Source organism: Pararge aegeria, chromosome Z, assembly GCF_905163445.1.
Source record: "Pararge aegeria chromosome Z, ilParAegt1.1, whole genome shotgun sequence".
Lineage (NCBI taxonomy): Eukaryota > Metazoa > Arthropoda > Insecta > Lepidoptera > Nymphalidae > Pararge > Pararge aegeria.
Window position 1 is genome coordinate 4,304,639 of NC_053208.1, and position 22,324 is coordinate 4,326,962.

At 33.7% G+C, this 22,324-nt stretch overlaps 1 protein-coding gene across 1 annotated transcript in view; it reads left to right on the forward strand.

Annotated features, from left to right (window-relative positions):
• LOC120636561 (tryptophan 5-hydroxylase 1) overlaps positions 1-13,971 on the forward strand; it is a 29,010-nt gene extending 15,039 nt beyond the window's left edge. Inside the window, exons 7-10 of the mRNA XM_039908098.1 lie at positions 57-183; positions 3,492-3,724; positions 7,575-7,791; positions 13,855-13,971. Coding sequence (XP_039764032.1) covers positions 57-183; positions 3,492-3,724; positions 7,575-7,791; positions 13,855-13,941 — 664 coding nt within the window. The 3' untranslated portion in view covers positions 13,942-13,971. The remainder of the gene's footprint in view (positions 1-56; positions 184-3,491; positions 3,725-7,574; positions 7,792-13,854) is intronic.
• Positions 13,972-22,324: the final 8,353 nt, after the last annotated feature.

A 22,324-nucleotide genomic window follows, 5' to 3' on the forward strand; every position in this document is an offset into this window, starting at 1 on the left:
CTGATGAATCACTTTAGTATAGTAGTAATAAATGAAATTTTTTTCTCAATTTTCAGCGACTGCTGTCATGAGCTGCTTGGGCACATGCCGTTGCTCGCTAACCCAAGCTTCGCTCAATTCTCGCAGGAACTTGGCCTGGCGTCGCTTGGTGCATCTGACGAAGATATCGACAAGTTGGCAACGGTAAGCTGTTATATCTCCAGTAGCAAGCAACACAAGTTTCGATCATTTAAAAAATGTGCAACACGAATATGCATTCAAATACATTTAAAAAATGTGTAAAAACGCATCTAGTACAGCGAGGTTACTATACATTTGATGAATTCCACAATGACAAGGTAGATTGGAAGCAGCCAGCCTCGCTCTCATCTCCCGTAAGATAGCAAAATGATTGTAAATGTTGATGTTGGAAAAGAGCACCTACTGAGTTTCTTGCCGGCTCTTCTCGGTAGAATCTGCTTTCCGAACCGGTGGTAGAGTCACTACAAACATACATACTTGAAGTTTCAAAAGTGCTTATAAGTAAGTAGGCCTACTTGAAAAAAGAATTTGAATTTGAATTTTGAATTTGAATTTGATCAATAATAGTACTCTTTATAGACACGTTCACATACACATAAATATTTATTATCCTCAGTACGGAACGTAGAAAATGGTTTTGTAACATTAACAACTTTAAGTTCCGAACGCAATGCATATTTAATTACGACTATATAATATTTGTATCAGAACGGAGAGCTTGTAAAAATAACTAATTAAATAACGTCAACAGTGTAAGTATTTCAGATTTATAGCTTTATTACGATGTATACATTTTTTTTCATTCTAATAAGCTAAATTTCATAGTTATTTATGTGTAGAAGCCAGACAAGATCAAAGATCTATAAGTCTGGTAGTTGAGCAAGGTCAGCAAATTGAGAAGTTGAAATTTGCTAGTATTTCAGAGCCATTTCCGAGACAAACCACCTACAATACGGTATAAGACATATTATTCTGAACATTAGTAAGTATTGGATACAGAAGAGAAATAGAAATAGAAAGAGAAGGGAAAAATACAAGAAACGAAGAGACAAATCGTCGGATTATAAACTATGATTGGGGATGAATTACGTACAGAACATGAAAACAAACTACAAGTTGAGTTTACATTACGATCCTGCCCACACGGTTGAGCAAAGAGTACTTAAACAAATGAGAAAAGAGTTAGAAGGACAACGATATAAATTGCCAAACCAAATTGCCATATAATTACTATGCAAGCTATAGTGTAGCATAAAACCCAACCGTGTCAAATCGCAGTCAATCGAGAGAAGTCATTAACTACTTATTTCAAACATGCGCTGAAATATTTAAATAGTATACGAAAAAATAATACGCTTAATATCACGGACTGGGTATTAACAGAACTTTAAGTCTAACAAAAATTACTAACAAAGTGCTTCACTCAAAATCTGATAGTTAACGTCTGATAGTTCTAATATTTTTATGAATAATATACATAAATACTTATAATATACATATAAACCCCAGACACTGAAAAACACTTATGTTCATCACACAAACATTTTCCAGTTGTGGGAATCGAACCCACGGCCTTGGACACAGAAAGCAGGGTCGCTGCCCACTGCGCCAGTCGGCCGTCAAAATGTGATTATACTCCACAATTTTTAAGGGGAGACTATGGAAAATTTGCTACCATTACAACTTACTTCTTCTTACTATTTTAATAGTAGTTCCACATCGGGGGCAGTACCGAGAGACGCCGTGAACGGTTGCATCGTTATGTAGTTTACATACAGGCAGAACGCACGAAGCGCTTTTTATCCTTACGGACTGCTAAGGTTTGGAACGCTCTTCCGGCTTCGGTGTTTCCTGAATCATACAACTTGAATGCTTTCAAGGCAAGAGTGAATAGGCATTTTCTAGGCAAGGCCCCAACTTAGACCGCATCATTGCTTTACATCAGGCATGATAGTTGTCAAGCGCAAGTCTATCCAGTATAAAATAAAAAAACCTTGATGGAAATGGCGATTAACTGATTCGTTCTATTGAAATCTGAATGCCTAATGTAAAAAATGTTAGTTTTTCTACCCATTCGATTGCGTTATTAAATTTGGATGGTGCTCATTAAATTCCATACGAAACAGTAGTTAACCACAGGCGAGGGAAATCCAGTCGTCCAGTAATTGCCTACTTTTCAGACCTGGAGAATTAAAAAAAAAATATATATATATACTACGACAATACACACATCGCCATCTAGCCCCAAAGTAAGCGTAGTTTGTGTTATGAATACTAAGATAGCTGATGAATATTTATCGAACCCACGACCTTGGACTCAGAAAGCAGGGTCGCTGCCCAGTGCGCCACTCGGCCGTCAAATTATAATGTACTATAGGTGCCGTGTCGGTAAGGCAAATTAGAGTAGAGTTGTCACCAAACAACCACATCCCACGGGTGTCGTAGGAGTCGACTAGGGGAATATAACGCATAACTACGATCGACTGCGATCACTAACCCGTCTGCCCAGCGTGGTGATTATAGGCAAGTCTTTGGGAGAAGCCTTTAGTCCAAAGTGGTCTGTTAAAGGTTGATTATGACCTAAAACCGTCTTATTTTAAGATGCCAGCAAGCCAGTAACCAGTTGATAATAATTATAATATTGATTTTTTTAATTATTGTCTGCTATAATCACTCAATATGAAATTGTTATTATAATATAACGTGACCTTAACACAGTGTGAGATGTAAATTAAATTAGCAAGTGTTCATCGGTGATAAATTTGTTTTGCTAAATTTGTTTTGTAATGCCGCCACATCAAAGCCCCGCGGGAATAGCGAATTTGAAATTCTAATGCGGCTCTCTTGTTTTTCGCTATTTAAGAGGCTTGATTTTATTCTGTAGGTGTATCACCTACTTTGACTGTAACAATATTAATATAAGAAGTAAAAATAAACTTGTAGTGCGGTTTACTAGGCTGAAGACCGCACTACAAGTTTATTTAATAAAATTAGTAATTGATTTAAGGGTAATTGTATATCATTACCAGACGAAATCCTTGTAACATAAGCTTATAGCTTATATAAAACGTAAGCTTATAGAAAAATCCTATTATAATATTAAGGATTAAATGTATGATAAACATGCTTGGGTATGAATTGCTCATAGCTCAACATTAACTGGACTGCAAGATGGAGATAACAAAAAAAACCGTTAGTAGTTTGTTGTTGGCTCTTCATAGACCAAGGCGCGTTTGGAACCCTCCTAACTTTAGTTTTAAGTTAACGAATGAAATTATTACCATCACTAACATTAGTGTTACATGTTAAATATTGTATGATCGTTTAAATAAAACATTTTTGAAGTTGAATTTTGAAAACTTATCCTTCGACGCGGATATTAATTTCATATAAGACACGATTTTTGTTTTAAAATACATAACCCACCTATAATATAAACCCATTTAAAATAATTGTATTATATTTTCCAGCTATACTTCTTTACCGTCGAGTTTGGCCTCTGCCGTCAAGTCGACGGAACATTCCGCGTTTACGGCGCCGGGCTACTCTCCTCCGTGGCTGAACTGCAGCACGCACTTACAACCCCCGATAAAATCAAACGATTCGACCCAGATGTCACCGTAAATGAGGAATGCATCATCACTTCTTATCAGAATGCTTATTATTATACGGATTCGTTCGAAGAAGCTAAGGAGAAAATGAGGTTAGTTATTTATCAAGTTTTAAAGCGACTACCAATTGGAATGGGTAATTATTTTAATACTGGCTCTTCCATAAACATTCTCGATGATTCGTCCAACCTGTAGCAGTTACAGTAGCTACTGGTGATACTAAAACAAACTCAATGTGTGCTGTGTTTGGGTTTTGAAGGGGCGTCGTTGCTAATGATAATCTTTAAAAAACTACATTTAAATTTAGAAGATTTTTTATCTAGAATCACGTTAAACTCGCCAATATTGGGTTAGTTGCTCAGCGTAGACAGGTAACAAAGTTTATATTATTAAATCCCGAGTAACAGTTCTTGAATGCTTTTCCAGAATTTATATTCCTGTAGCTTCCTAGCGTTCGTCTTCAGCACGGAAACTATCTTCGTACAGAAGTGAGCGTAACATGGGTAACGAAAAAAAAATAAACACAATATTAGTTTGCATTATTTATGAAACAACTTTGATTTATTAAATAATGGTTGGAATTGTTTCCTTTGCCTGTATCAAAGGCCTTATTCAGCATTTGCAATTTTAACCGTATTTTGTGCCAGTTTAGTGCTCCATCTAGTTTGTATCACCTCATCACCTGCTATTTAGTCAGCGTAGTTTTCTTTACCCAACGCCCGGTAACAGTTTGTTAAGACTTTGCTACACTTTTTATTATTCTCAAAGAGATAGGTCTTTGTAAATGTCACGCCCATCTCCATTTCTTGTGTGTCAGTACTAGTCAGCATAAAAATACCTAGGTTTCGTTTAATTTCTTACAACTAGGCTGCTGTATTGTTTCGGAAATATGACACGTTTTTTACACTGACTCTCGACTACGTCGACTAAGAACTTATTCTTAGCCAGCTAAGAGCCTGCATCGGGACTTCATCTCTGGAAAAGGGTACCATCGTTGTTGTCTACAGTGGTATGACTTCTTCAGTCCTGGTAAAGTATACCGATTGTCTACTAAAGTACGGTCTTCATCTCCATGCTCTCAACCCATGGATTCGGCATAACATGTGTTCTTCTTCCACTCACTTCTATTAGCTATCATTACACTATCCGCTCATTTTACACGCATATCCTCATTAACAAAATGCATTCCTTTAAGTACATCTTTGTTCCACATATTTAGTGTTTTTACTTTATACTACCGTTATAGTGGCCTTTATAAATTAAATAAGTTAAATTGTACTAATAAAAACTAAAAGTTTGTTTTAAATAAATGACAGTATAATTCCAATTAAAAAACACATAATAATTATTAAAACTAACATTAATTTTTACAAAAAATGTAAACCGTCTAACTGTTCACTTATGGACATGGTACCCATGCTGGCGCTATTGCCCCTTTTAATTGGGCTTAGCCGTTCGGCCAAATAAGGGCCAGCTCTTGGGCCGCTAGACGTCCTGACCAATTTTTGGGACGCGGTGTTAATATAAATTTTCGTGTCAGTGTTTTTTTTCGTGTCTTTTATTAGTAATTATTTATAGACAAATAAAAGTAGAAGGTAGCTCTTAAAAAACAAAATATACCTAGGTGTAATTAATGAACATAATTCATTTGGTCATTGACTACTCAACTAGTATAGACTGTGATTTATTATTTGGCTAACCTCAGTTAAACGGGCAAATTACAAAAGAGAGCAATTAGATTTTAATAAAAGTTTATGTTAAACATTAAGAATAAAATAATAACCAAGCAAGTATGGAAGAGTATGTTTGAAAGTCAGTATGTAATAATAATAATAATAATAATAATAATAATAATAGCTTTATTATTCCTTACAACGGTTTACATATTATTTTAGATGGATTCTAAATTTACATAATTAAATTCTAAATACAACAAATGTTTAGGTAATTTTTCTTAAAACTATGTTAGATTTAATATTTGTTGTAAGGACCGCATTTGGCGGTGAAAGCCTTCTCCATGAGTAGCCAGGATTTTCTGTCCATAGCTGCTCTTGCCCATGTTTTCCTGTGTTATATCATCAGACCACCTTCTTAATGGTCGGCCTCTTCTGCACTTAGAGTCACGTGGGTACCAAAAGTCAGTATGTAAAAGGCCTTAAATACATTTCTTTAAGAAGTTCCTCAGTCCCGATGTACGACAATTAAAAAATATTAAGGTACCCAATCTTTAGCCGTTGTTTTAAATACACCTGTGTATGAATATTGAGTACATTATTCATGATATTTTTGTTTGGATTATAATTACTCCTGTTCTCTGACCGCACCCCACCCAAATAAATTCCACCCAATGCATCCTTGCCTAGTATACTTCTTCTAGTTGCAATATTAGATCATTTTTATCGTTCATTGGCAAATTGTGGAACAATCTCCCATTTAATGTACACCATCAAAACTATGATTTGCTGTTTCTTACTATATTTGTTGGCTAAATAAATTCCTTATTGGCCCGCAACGCATTGGTGGCTCTTCTGGTGCTGCAAATGTTCATGGTCAACTGAAGCTTGGTCACCGAACTTGCTGGTTTACCTGCTACTGATATATAAAAAAAACAGTTTGTATCTCCGGTACTACAATTCTGACTGAAGAAATCTTCGCGTTATATAACCAACTAGCGTACCCAGCCCGCTTCGCCGGGCTGCATTTTGCTTTATTTAATTTAAACAATAAACTTACATCATTAAATTTTTAATTTAAGTCTCATAATATATTGAAACATTTATTTCTCTCTGTATTCATTCTATTCTATTCTCTTCTCGAGCGGGTGAAGATCATTATCTACGACCATGTACACCCAACAATAGAATTTCATCATTTTAAATAAAAGCTGTATTTGACAGTTTGACAGTTTAAAAATAGGAGTGCTCCGATCGACAGACAGACCGACAGATCCGATTTACAGGATTACTCGCCAGGTCAATCCGGAGATTCCCTGAAAGTTTCATTGAAATCGGTCTAGCCGTTTCGGAGCCTATACGGAACATACCCACACACTTTCTCTTTTATATATATAAATTCACTTGGGAAGTTGTAGACTTTGTTTAGCATTACGCTTTTTTAGGGCAGAGTACAGCCGGTGATGTCATATATTATGGCGATAAAATCCTAGTGATTTTAAGTTTTTCTATCAATACTCAAATAGAAAAATTAAATCTATACTTATAATAAAACTGAAAAATTTCTGTACATTTAATATATTTTGAAAATATTGATGGGGCGATGCTTTATAATCGATACTGGGTCAAAAACCGATTGTATGACTGATGTCTGTCTGTCTGTCCGGGCATCTCGTGAGAACTACTGAACGGATTTAAATAAAATTTAGTATTAGTAGCTGATATTCCGGGTCAACATATAGGATACTTTTTAAACCCGATAAACAACAAGTTTTCTCGGGGAAACGGGATGAAATTTTTTATCAATTTTACTTCATAGCTCCGTTGAATTTCAAGTGATTTTATATTTTTAAGTGTATACTATCAAGCATGTATTGTCTTATTTTAATAAGGATCTGATAAATACTGTCGGAGTTAAAGGAAATCACTCCGTACAATACTCTTCACAAATAATAGCCAGTCGCAAGGCATATGGGACAATGATCGAATGCATGCGTACCATCCTACTAATATATTAAATGCGCCAGTTTGTGAGGATAGACGTGTGGATGGATGTATGTATGTGTGTATCTACTAAAATAATGACAACTCAGTATACCACGTAATAATAGTAGGTACATAGCTAGCCGCGATGATTATGATGTTAGCATCAAATCTATTCTAGCTTCTCGATTGACTCATACGCGGACGAAGTCGTGAGGGTCCGCTAGTATACAATAAAGAAATCTAAAATAAAATATATTATCACGAAATTGTTTATGTATTTCAGAGCTTTTGCTGACAGCATCCAGCGGCCGTTCGGAGTTAGATACAACCCGTACACTCAAAGTGTCGAAGTCCTGAGCAATGCTCAGAAAATAACCGCATTGGTTCGTGAGCTGCGAGGCGATATATGCATCGTGTCATCCGCTATAAAAAAGATTTCCGCTCAAGATTCTACTCTCGACGTCGAAACTATCGCCAACATGCTTCACACTGGACTGCAGGTTAGCTTTTTTACAACTAAACTACGAGTAGCTGACCCGTGCAACTTCGTCTGCACCAAATCGGTTATTACCGGAAAACACGAATAAAATAACATTTTCTAAAAATGAATCCTAGCTAGATCCATTTATCGGCCCCCCAAACCCCCTGTATACTAAATTTCATGAAAATCTTTGGAGTTGATTTCGAGATTCCAATTATATATATACAAGAATTGCTCGTAATTCATATGAAAATAAGTCAGCTATAAAACAATTCTCCAGCTAAGTTCCGAAATTTATTGACCTATTTAGATTACCTTAGGTAGGGGTTAGGGAGTTACTTAGGTTACTTTTATGAGACGCATGAAATTCTGAAAAAGATCCGTTTTTTTTTTTAATTTATTGTTCAAAATAAATGTAACAAATATTTTCCAACATAATTATCCATCCCCTTAGAAACTATGCGTTTATGGTGAGGATGGCGGGTTCGCAAGTATATATCTTTATAAATATTCAACTACTTAATCTAAATGTAAATGTAACCTTAATGTAAATCATTTAGACAAGCTTAATCGAACAGTGGCATTTTTTTGCACTGTTAGCTAAAAAATGTCTATTACATTTCCTTAAAACTATATGTATTTTTTTCATTTATACATTGCAAAGCGGGTCTTCAAATATTTCGGGTAATATGTATTTATAAATCCTTCTTCCGTACACATCATGTGTATTTCGAATAGCGAAATGAAAATATATATAAATCAAAGCCACGTAGAACCGGCGAAGTAAAATTTTACCACTCTTTCCTATCCCTAGTGGCTGTCGTAAGAAGGACTTTAAAAAATAATTTTATTTTTAACTGCTCCAAAAAAACCCTAAACTCTGACAAAGTAACATAGGCTATAATTTTATTTCAAAAACATAGCTCAGAGTCTCCAACCTAATGAAAATTTCAAAGTAGCAAAACTTTGTCTATAAAAATTATTACTTGGCGTGCGCTGAGAAAACCATTTATGATACACAAAAAATATGTATTTACATATTTAAAGTACATGAGGCAATATATCTAACAATCATAGTTAAGTCGCAATAGCAGCTTTTGAGTTCTAAAATGTTGGTACATCGCCGTTGAAAACAAAAGTAGGTTACATTAGAATCGCAGTATTCATTTCTTAATCAAATAAAAGTTGTATTGTTAAAGGTAAAAAATAAAGCAGCAAAATACTTTTTATATCATTCCAATCGGATATACAATATTTTATATATCGCGTTTAAAGAACGTAAGAAACTAACTAAGTACACATTGAAAAACTTATTTTTAAAAACTACACTCAACATATTTTTTACAAGAATACAAATATTAAAATATGCTTGGAAACAAAACCAAACTCGGACAAAGTCGCAGGCAACAGCTAGTTTTTTATATTGCTGATAACTTTGCTAAATCTCTTGATCATAGTACTACAAACATTACTCTACATAAATCTACAAACAAATCGCTGTTAAAAAAAATGCAGGGCTAGCACAGGCAGGAGAAAAAAATTATATCCCCCGATTAAATCCCTCGGATAGGACAACTTTATCCCCATTTATTATATACACATAATATATTATATGCTTTTCTATAATTTATTCTTCTTCATTTTTTTTTTATAAATTCTCAACAATGCTTAGAAATAAAATAAAAAACACTATTAAAAATTTATAAAAAAAAAAGACATCCACCCTCCGCTTGCGGCGCTTTTGAATGCTTATGCAACATCAGGGCTCCATAGTGAGGAACCTCCTCACAATACGCGCCGTTTCAAGGACTACTGCCTTCTGTATCCGACCCTTGATCCAATAACCAATTGAAAGCTTCTTAAGATGTTGGTCGAAGCTTTTCGCGAGAAGACCATTGACTGAAACGACGATTGGAACAATAACGGTCGACTGAACATTCCACATGGCGGTAATCTCGTGAGCAAGGTCCAAGTATTTAGATACTTTTTCCTTTACAGCTTTCACCAAATTATCGTCATGTGGAATAGTAATGTCAACAATTATTGCATGGCGCACTGATCGATCGACTAGCACTATATCAGGTCTATAAGCTGTAATATACCTGTCAGTGAAAATCGTTCGATCCTACTAGAGCAATGTACTGCTATTTTCAAGAACTGACGCCGGGTCGTACCTATAGTAAGGCATTTCAAAATCGATAAGGCCAAACCGAAGAGCAAGTTGTTGATGAACTATCCTGGCTACTTGATTATGTCTGTGCAAGTATTCGCCGTTAGCAAGATGAGAACACCCGGAAACTATATGCCTGAGGGACTCCCCAGGACGATGACACGCTCGATATATGTCTAGAGTGCCATCTTTCATAATGTGTTTCCGGTAGTTTCTCGTCTTGATGATTTCGTCCATAATTGCATAGACAAAACCCTCGGTTTCCCCAAATAGGTCAACTGTAATCAGGATTCATATGCGATTTGATTTACACCTGGTCCTGACAATGCCTTGTAGAATCCGCCATGTTATTAGCTGTGATAGCGCTGTGTTATTAGCTGTGATACCCGATGGGGTAAGAGCTCAATATCACTTTCGGGGTACATTTCTAAGTTATGTGCGTTTTAAGTAAATGAACTCGTTAATTTGTATTTAATTTTAATTTTAATTTGCTTATTTTTATCACTTGTGCGCTAGTGCTGTGACAGTTGATAAATCTGTGGGAGAAGATACATTTTTATCCTTTCCCCGGGAAGATAATTGTCTCCTGTCCATGCTAGCCGTGCTGTAAACACAAAAAGGCAACTATAGCTGACAAAAATAATTAAAAAACTACAATAAAAAATCTTCTGGCCCGATAACATGCGGATGATGGATAGATATAAAATCGGGATGAAGCTTTTATTAACAAATTTATAAACAGATCCGTTATTTCTGCAAGGCTACATCTATAAGAACTACCAGTACTATTGATAAAATTGGAAAAAAATATTTTATATTTTATTTTATTAGTAGCTTAGAATATTATATAAGCTTTCTGCCCCATAAGGTACTAAACTATACAAAGCAGAATTTCCTATGGTTCTAAAATATTTCATTGTTATTTACCAAATTTGGTCTTTTGACTGGCTTCTTATTTTAATTGCTATTTTTAAGTTAAGAACATATATTTGCTAATTGTGGAAAATAAACCTTAGTTAAAGTTGTCAATTAATGGGCAAGAAAGGCAAACATCAAGTTTTATAATTTTTTTTAAGAAAAGTAAAAACAATATGTAAATCTGCGTATCCACATTGACAATGGGGTGAGATGGTACGAGCCGTAGGAATGTTTTGAGCTGATTCCAGGAAACGTCTCCAGGCTATCGTTTTAAGCACTACACAGTGCTTTATCATCTTCAGTTGGCTTGTGTGCACTCTATTGAATCAGGGGGATCATACCATGACCACCATGATGTTAGCTTCTTAGCTCCACAGCTCACTCGGCCTGTTGATAAGCTACAAAACAATCCGAAATTGTTTACTTGAAGTGGATCAGTCCCTGAAGGCTCCTGGGGGTTCAACCTATAACACCCATCGATCGTAGGACAATAAAAAATATTATTGACGATATTAACTTACTTTAATTTCCCACGATTTGTAACAATTGCTATTTTCTTATTTTTTTCATAAAATATGAAGATATATTGTCAACTTCAAAATATAAGTTAAACTAAAAAAGCCAGCCTGGAAGACGGGAATAGGAAAATATTAAACCATTTCAGGTCAGATCATTGCGGTCAACTCATTACTAACTTTTACCAAGATTAATATGGCTTTACAACAGATGCGGGTGCGATACTGATTTAACATACTCACGACGCCTGGGAGCATTCGCATAATGATATTGGTGATATTGATTTTTTTGTGATCAATCCAAAGCATTTGATTGCGTTGAACATAAAATCTTGTTATTAAACTAAGCCATTATGGCATCAAAAACATTGCAATTACTTTGATTGCCAGAAAACAACAGCTCTTAAATTTAACAAAAAGAAATAAATGGGGTTAAAATACCTGAAATACCTGGGCTTACCTGAAATAAATGAATTTAGAAATTTGCAATTTAGATATTTGAAATTAATCGGATATTATATAGTTACAGATTATGTCAGTGACCATGAGCAATGAGCAAATAACAATAAAACATGTTTTTATAAATGTACTAGCTGTTGCCCGCGACTTCGTCTGTGTTTGATTTTGTTTTTTGATGTGGCATTAAATTTATTTGCAGTTCTAAAAAAATTTAAAGTACTCAGTATCGCTAAGCCTAGAATGAGGGGTTTGCGGTTGTCCACTGAGGAGTTCTGTCCTCTAACTCCAACCACAGTTTGGATAAAATTAAACACATCTTATAAAATAATTATTAAAATCGGTTATAATTTTTGTCGAAATTATGGTATAAATCGTCAAACACTTTCATCCCCTCTCCCAAAGGAACCGAGCTTAATGTCGGAAAAAAAAGTATCCTATGTTACTTCTAACACTTCCAAAAATATGTGTACAAAGTTTCATGAGGATCGGTAAAGTAGTTTTTGCGTGAAAGCGTAACAAACAAACTTACATTCACATTTATAATATTAGTAGGAATAAGGATAGGGATGTTGTTTTTGAAGCATTTTATTTACAGCAAAACAATGTTCTTGCCCGAAAAGGTGGAATTAGAGATCTACTGTTACAGTGGTGTCTAGATCATATTTTACTAATAGTCCATATAGAGTGAAAATTGCTGAACATGTGCGTAACACCAAAAACAGCGCAAGAGTATGGTAAAGATCCTGAGAATACATTCAAAACCTGTGAGATGTTCCAATTTGCTGATGACACCTAACTTGCTATTAACGAACTTCAAACCGAATTGGTGTCTCCAATATAATAAAATGAATGTAGGCCTTGTTATAAACGTTGACAAAACAAAAAGGATATTTGTATGTTCAGGTCATAGTAGATATAGCGGTGATATTATGTCAATATGACATGCTGAATATTTACATAAAAGCAACAAGACAAGACAATCAACACAATCATTTTTTACTTGTTTGTAACATAGTTATCAAAAAAGAAGTCTGAAAAATCTTAAGTCTACAACTAAACTAAATTTGTCAACGACGAATTAAATTTGACATTGCTACCTTTTATAATAAACTTCTGAAATTATTAAAATAATAAATGAGTAAAAAAAGTTTCAAGCGGAACGTAAAAACATATGTTACTAACATGTCTCGATGTACAAACGTTAAGAAATTATTTTAAATTTGATTATTTACCCTCTCGTATTTATTTTGTACTTATGATAATTTAATTGTTTATAATGTTAATTATATTTATTGTATCTACCCAAGGATCGATAATGCAAAATAACTGTGATTGTTCCATTGAGTACAGTCCTTTAATCTTAGCCCTGTATTCGTGCTCGAGATGACTGTTCCCGAAGAGATCTTAAAAAGATCATCACAATTTGTAATTCTTCTTCCTGCACCAAGGTAAAGGGCCAGCACGTTGAATGTTTCGGTAGCAAGGACCATATCGTTTCATCTATAGATCATTTGGCTTTCTAAACGCTAAAATTGAAAGGGAAGGAACCCTGATTTTCAATCATAATTAGGAATTTTGAATTTCTTGCTGTAGATACTCAAACCACAACACGCGAAAAACAACTGTGATATTTCATAGTTGTTTTTCATGTTTTATGAACTTAAATTCGTAGCCGATTGTCATCGTACATTAACTTTGTCTCAATCTTCTGTGACCGTCGTTTGTGCTTTCTGAGCAGGGATCTTTGGTTCTTCTGAGGGTGCCGGTGACAACTGCCGTTTTTATACGAAGCGGAATTACAGTGCCCTGCGGTTTCAATATAACAATGTGCCGGTATTTGGAATACCAAGTTGCAGTGCGTCAGCATTAAAAAACAGCATCATAACTATCGACTCTGTTTAATCCAAAACTATATAAAATAGCGCTTCATGCCTTATGCATTATTGTAGCAGTATTAAGGGAATTTTAGAATACAAACAGGCTGCAGATAATATTTTTAAAAGCTATTTTTTAATTACAGGTGAACGAGAGAAGCCCGCAAAGTACTTCAGGCGGCAGTTCTCCAAATTCAGAACGTGGCTTATCTCCTCGACCAGAGAAAAACTAATACAACCAAAGATCCGAATAAATTCATCGCACGAGTATGATAATAATTACTATAAACGAAAATATATGATATAAATTGTATTACTTTATGATAAAAAATATATCCAAAGTTTATTAGATGTTCACTTATAAAATTAGTACTTATATAGAAATGTGACTGCTATACATATGAATATATTTACTCTTAGATCCATGTGTATCAACCTGGAATAATATTTGAAGTTCTTTGCAGTAAAGATTACTGTTGTTATTGTAAGTTTCCATGTTAACTAAAGTCTGACCTAATTTTCAATTAATTTACAGCTAGATAACTTGTTTTTAATTTTAAAAAAAATTATTTTATTTTATTCAAATCTGAATTTTATAAATTTGACAGATTTACGTTAGGTACCACAGTTAAATTTGTTATATTATTAGGTTACTCTTATTGTTACCTTGTGGTTTAAGGCCCAGGGGCTGTCTTACTTATGTTAATACACTGATGTTATATGAATTTACGTCAGTGTGTTAATATTATAGTAGTTGCAATAAAATATAAATTTTGTTTCAGAACTTAATTTTGAATATATTACGCTTTTACGCGTGTGTGTATTACGCGTTAACTAATCTATTATATTAAAATTCTTTATCCAGTCTTTGACCTAACTTAAACTTAAAAAGAAATATTTATATTATCTAGAAAACGAATAATTAATAAAATTTTAGTAACAATTAAATATTCCATCTAAACTAAGTTTTATTTCTAACCTCTGTGAATCTTAATTATTACTAATAAATATTAAAATGTATGATATTTTAAATACAAACCAGAAGCTACCCACAAAAGCAGGTATGCCGAAATTGATTATTTCTAAAATAAAAGTTAACCGCAACAATTTACTTTTTGTATGCATCTTGTGTGCTGATGCGAATGCATATTTAGATTAAAGATGCCTCCTAAAAGAAAAAGATTTAAATTAGATATCCTTTACTTATATCCTACAAAAGGAAGAGTCTACATCTTGATTATCTCTTATCGGGTAGTAAACTGCATGTTGTAGACATCATACCATAATTAATCATAGCATCGCCCCATAATTATTCCAAAAAACTTGGCCACCAAGACTTGTAATAATAAGTTGTTGCTTTTTTGAACGAGTGCTGTGATAAAATTTTTGATAAACATGAACATAGAAGTGTTACAATGATATTGAAGTATCTGGCAGGACACAGCTAGATCAAGTCACAGGGAGATCCGGCGTTATTAAAATAAGTATATTACGAGGCGGAATCGACACATGAGGTTGATTTTTGAGAGAGCTCATATTTGCTTTTAGTCTTTGTTTACCCAGGCTATAAGCATAGTGTCTGATCCGATGTAAGGATCTTCATACATGACGTGCGTGAATCTAAAGGTAATTTAAAAATACTTGAGTGGTGTCAGGATAACGTATAATAAATAAAAAAGATGTATTTACAGCATCGTATAAGACAGCACTTTAGGAAGTTGTGTAAGCATAAAAAGAGATTGAATGCACGTGTGAGTCTTCCGGCTGAGCGTAAGAAAAAAAAAACCGGACCAAGCTAATATGTTCGATAAGTAAATCATAAATAATTAAAAGTTTCATAAAATATTTCGCAACTGGAATCCATTACTTCCATCTGTTAACTCAATTAGAACACAGATGTCGCTAGTAAATTTATACATCGCGCTATCATTGTGTTCTTTTAAAAACCTATATACTCGGAGCGAATAACCTCGTGATCAAAGTAGTTGACTTATCGAAGATTAATTTTTTGAAGGTGGAAGTAGTTTACTCTACTCTACCTCATTATTCAGAATAATCGAAATTTGTAACAATAATATGTTACGATTAGTAGATTTAGAAGAAATCTCAAAATTAATATACTACGCATTTAGAATCATGCGTTTGCATTTTCGTGTGCATGTCGACGAAAGAAATTTACTTGAGATCAGTTTCTGAATTAACCATAGGACCTGTTCTTCAGCTCTTTTCTTCCATTTAAAGCAGTAGAATTCTACCACTATTTTTCATAACCCCACACTTTTCTACAAAATGCCACTTATCGCACATTCACACACAAGTACTTGGCAAGCCGCTAGATGTTATGGAATGTACTCCATTGCATCCAGCGCCTCTCAAGTTTGTTCTTGTATCAACTGACATTGTTCAAGCGCCTAATTATTGAGTAAGACCAAGTAAGTTTAGCTATTTATCTTCTTCTCTTATTCTTGATTGTTGTTCTTCAAAAAGAAATCGGTAATTATTTTACTGTCAATAGGTTCATTACCAAAGAACAATGGCGAACTCTTTAGATATAAATATATCGAATTTACATAATGCCGAATGAACATGAAATGAAATGAATGATGAAGAAATGTAATTACATTACATTTTACATCTCAAGTAAAACCAGAAAATCTTCTGTAAATTACTTCCGAATTTGAAATATCCACTTGAAATTTAAGCTCTAACACCAACAATATATACACCAACTTTCTGTTAATTATAACTTGTACCTATCAATTTTGTTATCATGTTGGCACTCTTTCTTGTAAAGCTGTTGTTGCCAGGTGTTAATTTTATGTAATTTGCTCCGTTATTTTATGAGTATTTAAATGATATTTTTTCCAAATGAACCATGCCAAAGTTATTAAAGGGAAAAGGCCAACCTTTTTATATATAAAATAAATTTTATAATAATTTCCTCACTTTTAAATTTAGCTCATTGTCATCACGTGATTGGTCCCGTATCACTTTATGATTGAGTTTATGAGGAAACTATAAAAGTTAAACATATAAACTGAATCGCGTACCTGTTGTGGTCGTGAACGAGTAGCTGTCAATAATGTTGATCAAGAAGTTGAAAATATCGTTATGTTAAGCCTATTCATCTATAACTCTTCTGAACTGGCAAATGAATTGTGAACATTTGGAAGATAAATTTTACGAACGCGATGGCTGTATGAATATTATTACCGAGAAATTTATGATTGAATTAGGACAAGCTAGCGACAGATAATTGGATATGACAGGTGACAATGATTGTAGTGCCAGTTTTATGGGCAATGATTATTGACTTAATTTTAATCAATAAACAATTTAAAATTAGCATTGTCTAATTCACATACTTTAAAAACAATATTTATATATTGTTACAGTAATTTTATAACGTGGGAAAATAACTAAACTATTGATGACTATGAATTCATATTTGCCAGATATTTTATTAAATTGATAAACATTTTACAAATACCCTAATAATTATTAATTACTTAATAGATAATTTTCAAGAAACAATTAAAATTATATTTGATTAACAAGCAATGTTCATGGGTGTTGTTGGGTGTTTTGATATAGATACGATTGCATTATCGAAATACTTCAGTCCTACATGAACTCGAACGATGCAAAGAAACCTCCCGGTGTTTTAGTAGTTTATCAATATTTATTTAATAAATAAGACTAAGACACCGGGTTTAGATCATTCATAATACATTCGTACTATGAATGACGAATGTCTGTGGGGTGACTACTGCAATAACTTCTGGCAACACCATGAGCAATGCTGCCAATTCCTGTGGCAAGGGACTCCTAATAGGACTGTACCTTACAAATTTTTACTATCTTAATATTCAAATCAAACTTTTACCCATAACATTTCTTTCATTTATTTCTATTCTTCAAAAGTTTTTTTTTTAATGGATTGTTTTGTTCCGTATATTAATAACAGACTACTGCTATTCATTTTAAGAACTAAGAATATATAGAGTTTTGTTTAAATACGTAAACAATAATGTATAACTACCATAACCGAAAAATATTTTAAATAAACGATTAGTCAATTAAGTTTCCTAAATTATAATTTTTTTACCCAGCTTTTACTGTTTGTGATAGCTTGGTAAAATATAGTTAATTTTTAAAATAGGTTCTATATGCATTAATTTTAGTCAAAAAACTATTCGCCATTGTTCTTTATAAAATTTTTAATCTAATGTTCATGGATTTGCCAATATGGACGCTTGCAAAAACGGAACAACGCAAACAAACGGCAACACTCTCGCACAGTGTTGTGATTGGTGTTTGTAAGACATATCACACATTCGGCTGCGTCCAAACCGATTCGTACCGGCTCCGCGACTAAACTTACATTGACAAATGTAGTCTATAATGAAAATATGAAACAAATCCCCCAGCAGTACAACACTACACAAAAGACCCTGAAATAGCGGCGTTTCTTGAAATCTGGTAAGCGATTATATTTTATTCCCCTGTGTTAAATAAGGATTCATAGCGAACAATGGTAAAACTTTAACTGGACGATTCCTACATTTAATTAATTTAAAAAATGTAATGGGAAAAGCTTAAACATTGATACGAGGCAAAAAACCTTTAAAAACCTAATTAAAAGTGGACAGAGTCGCGGGCAACGGCCATCTTAGCATAAAATATTGTCGCTTGTGACTCGGCTACGTTCGTGCCATTTGTTATGGTCAGGTTGGCCGAGTGGTAAGAAGGTACCTACCTAAGTAAGAAAGGCCAAGGGTTTCCTGCTGGAAGGTTGAGGTGTTTGTTTTTATGCTGTTTTTGAATGGTATTGTTGTTCGTACTAAATATGGATGTTGTTATCATTTTTTTAGATGATGTTTGTTGTTTTTGAAGTTTTTGTTGTTTACTTTCATTTTGAGTATTATTGTTTTGGTTCGTTACCTTATTGGCGGATAGACGAACGGACCGTCATAAATGGTTGACGACCTTTTGTCAGGTATGGAGCCTCAGTGCGCAGAAGGCATAGTGTCCGCGCACCTCGGTTGGCCCTTAGGATCTTCAAAATTTTTACTTGTAGACAGCAAGGGTACAGTTATACCAAAAGAAAACAAGATAATATTTTGAGAACTCTTGTTCATTGCAAGAGTCCTTAAAATTTCCTGTTTTCTTAACAGTGCCATTAAAATATTGTCTCATCTTATTTACAATCTTATTTATTTTTATATGGCACGTCAAATCACCGGACGAGACTGCAAACTAAACTAAAACTAAAATCAGTTTACCGTTTCATTTAATTTCAATGCAATTTAATAAATTTTTCATAATGCGAAATCTGTCACGATAGCTTTTGGTGTATATTAATAGTACATTATTTTTACAAAGTTTGTTCACATTTTATGACAAATGATTTGAATATAATGGTGATGGTGCTATGAGTTTTCAACTCGTTTTATATAAAATATAGTACTAAGGTAGTGAACAAGTTTAAAAACGTGTTAATTCTTGATCACGCTCTTAAAAATTTGGGCGACTCGATTCTATTCGATAAAAAAGTAACGAAAACATATAAGCAATATATAGCACTTAAAAAAAATCAGTTGTTATTAACAAATTAAGATGAAAAAGGTAGCATTTAGATTCTTATTAAAACTATTAATATTTAAGAACATTTGAAAAAGAATCATTTAAGAAGAGGAAATTTCCAATAAAAAGAAGTCCCACCTTTCGTATTCTATCTTCATTATTTATAATTCTTATTTAACGCTGTAAATAGGCCTGCGCGCGACTGTTACGGTTAGGGAAACGCCGCTTGGGAAAAATATAGCATAATTTTTTTTTATTGTATTAAATAAACTCTTTCGCAAATAGCGATGACTTCACTTACTGTTGTACTCCAAAGCAATCCTCTCTTGGGCATTCCATGGTAAGTTTTGCTATGCCTACCAAAACAACAGCGCACAGGCCAACTCGAGCCGTATTTTGCGTGATAGATAACCCCAACACTACAAGTCCTCCGAGGACAAGAAGCAAGACAGGTGGAGGAGTAACTCCCTCCCGCTCCCGGCCTGCGATCACTACGGCAAACGCAGCAAATGTTCACTATTCAAAGCTGCCTGTTCTTTTACAAGGACAATCACCTCATCGGGTCACCAGCTATCGGCTAGAAATAACCTATAAGAAAAATTGTTAACTGATGCTTCCACCAGCCGGAATGTTGGCCGGCTGTTTTTCCCCTCGAAAGAGTAACAAAAAACCTGTCCACAAGTGGATTGTTGGTATCTGGTGTCTATAAAAGCTACCTCTAAACAGGGGAAGTGAAGTTAGACCATTAAAGTCTGCATAGTTTTAATTAAAAATCCTTTAAAGCATTTAATAAAAACAAGCATCTATGAATTATGGATGACAAATCAGATTAAATGCCGGCCATCTGAAACTGAAAAATGTAATGAATAATTACTACAAACAAAAACTTTACAACTTTACAAATATTTATACAGCTCATAAACTAGCAAATCATAAAACGGGCTGGTTTCCTTCTGGCACGACTAAAATAGAGTTTGATTTAACGACTATAAAATTATAATCATTAGCTTCTCACACAATCAGTTCCAGCAGCTTACATACGTATTTTGCATACTGAACTACAAAAAACATCCTTTTATATATATTTAAATTTCTTTATTGAAATATTTATACCTGATCATACGTGTCTGGGGCATTTCAGCTTGTTTTCTTTGCACACGTTTATCTCAGAAATTACCAATTGAAATTGAAATAACTCTTTTGCAAGTACATTACATAGAATTTTTTTTAATTTGAATCCCTGGAATTACCAATCGTCTTTGATAATATTGTTATGCATTCGATAGCCCAAATCTCGGGGAAGGGTTAAGGAAGTATAACTTTTTAATATTTATGAACAGTGTTTTGGTTTAAACTTTGTTATCTCTGGAAATAGTAATCGGAATTTTAATGCATTAAATAGTCCAACACGACAAATAGCTTGTTTAAATGATTATATTTGTATTTATATTGATAATTATAATAGTACGTACGTCACCACTCCGATAGGATAGAGTGCGCTGAACACAGAAAATACCAGTCAGATTTTTAAAATATTTTTTAATTTGAAAGTACAATTTAGCAGCCGAGCAAAAGAAGTAATAGCAAAGCGAAGCTAGTAGGAGTGTGGACTAGAGGATGAAAACTTGTACGGGAAATTCTGATACGCGGAGGAAGTCACTGAGAACCGCTACTTTAAATTAAAAAAGTGAAATATGTACATTATTGTCTTTGGTACCTAGTCGCTTTTAATTTTATAAAATTAAAATGCTCAACTTTTTATTCTCTTAACAGGATCATTTTGTTCCGTCAGTCTGTCTATCATACGTCCGTGTACCTTGTCCCTCTCAGAAATAATTAGCCATCCAAATTATGGAACAGTCCGACTAATCAGCACTAATCATGACGAAATTTGATACAGAGGTAGCTTGCACCCTGGAGGTAGATATTTGATACTTTTTATCCTGGGAAAGCGCCCGTGGAACTCTCCCGCTTAATAAATGAAAAGTTTGTTTACTTAAGACAAGTAAGAAAAAATCGAGTAGGTAGGACTAATTAAAATGTATATGAAAAGACAATCTTGAATATCACGGTAAGTCTTTATAGGCTAGACCATAAGTGTAAAAACGTGTTAACTCTTGATCAAGCGCCTAAAGATATGATAGAAAATTGTAGCACATAAAAAATTGCGATTGTTAATATCAAATTTATCATTCTCGATTTTCTAACTTCATTATTTATAGTTATTATTCAACGCCGAAAATAAGGCTGTGACGATATGAGGGCAGCGACGCTTAAACCAGAATAACACACAAAATATGTTTTTTATAGTATTTAATATAATTCGAAAATTTGAAAAAAATATAGTGTCATCAGAACACTCGAAACGAAACGCTTGAACAAAAAATAATAGTTTTATTTAAATTAAAATGTAACTGATGCTCGAAATAATGCCTCTGTCTGATTGAACGGATTAGGCTATGAGATAGGTTTCCCCAGCAAAAAGAAGCCTTACTTTACCGGCTGTACGAACATGGACTTTATTCCGAAAATCCACCACTACGAGGATTATAAATAAGCTTAGGCAGATTGTGCTTACAGTTTTTTGGGAGTCGGACTAATTAAAATTTGCTGCTAAAATAATAGTTCACTTTAATACTACATTTCTGCTGACTGAAAGTACTTTTGTATAGGAAAATTTTGCATATTCCAATGAGCCAAAGTTTACACAAACGAATTATTCAATTTAGCAAAAACAGTCATTACATAGAAGTAACTGAATACATATAATAACAATCAACAAATATTATTATACTAAAAACAATGCTGAAAAAGTACATTAAATTATAATAATATAAATTTTGAAAGCATTGAGTGATAAAGATGCTGAAGAAATAATTATTCAAAACAGCAAGCAAGAAAAATACATATAAGATAAGTATGCAGGATACAGATATTTTTAAAAAGATTTAGTTTTTTTTTATATAACAAATACGAAACCGGCTGTATGTTTGTATGTTTAGTTCATACACTAATCCGATCTTGACTTAA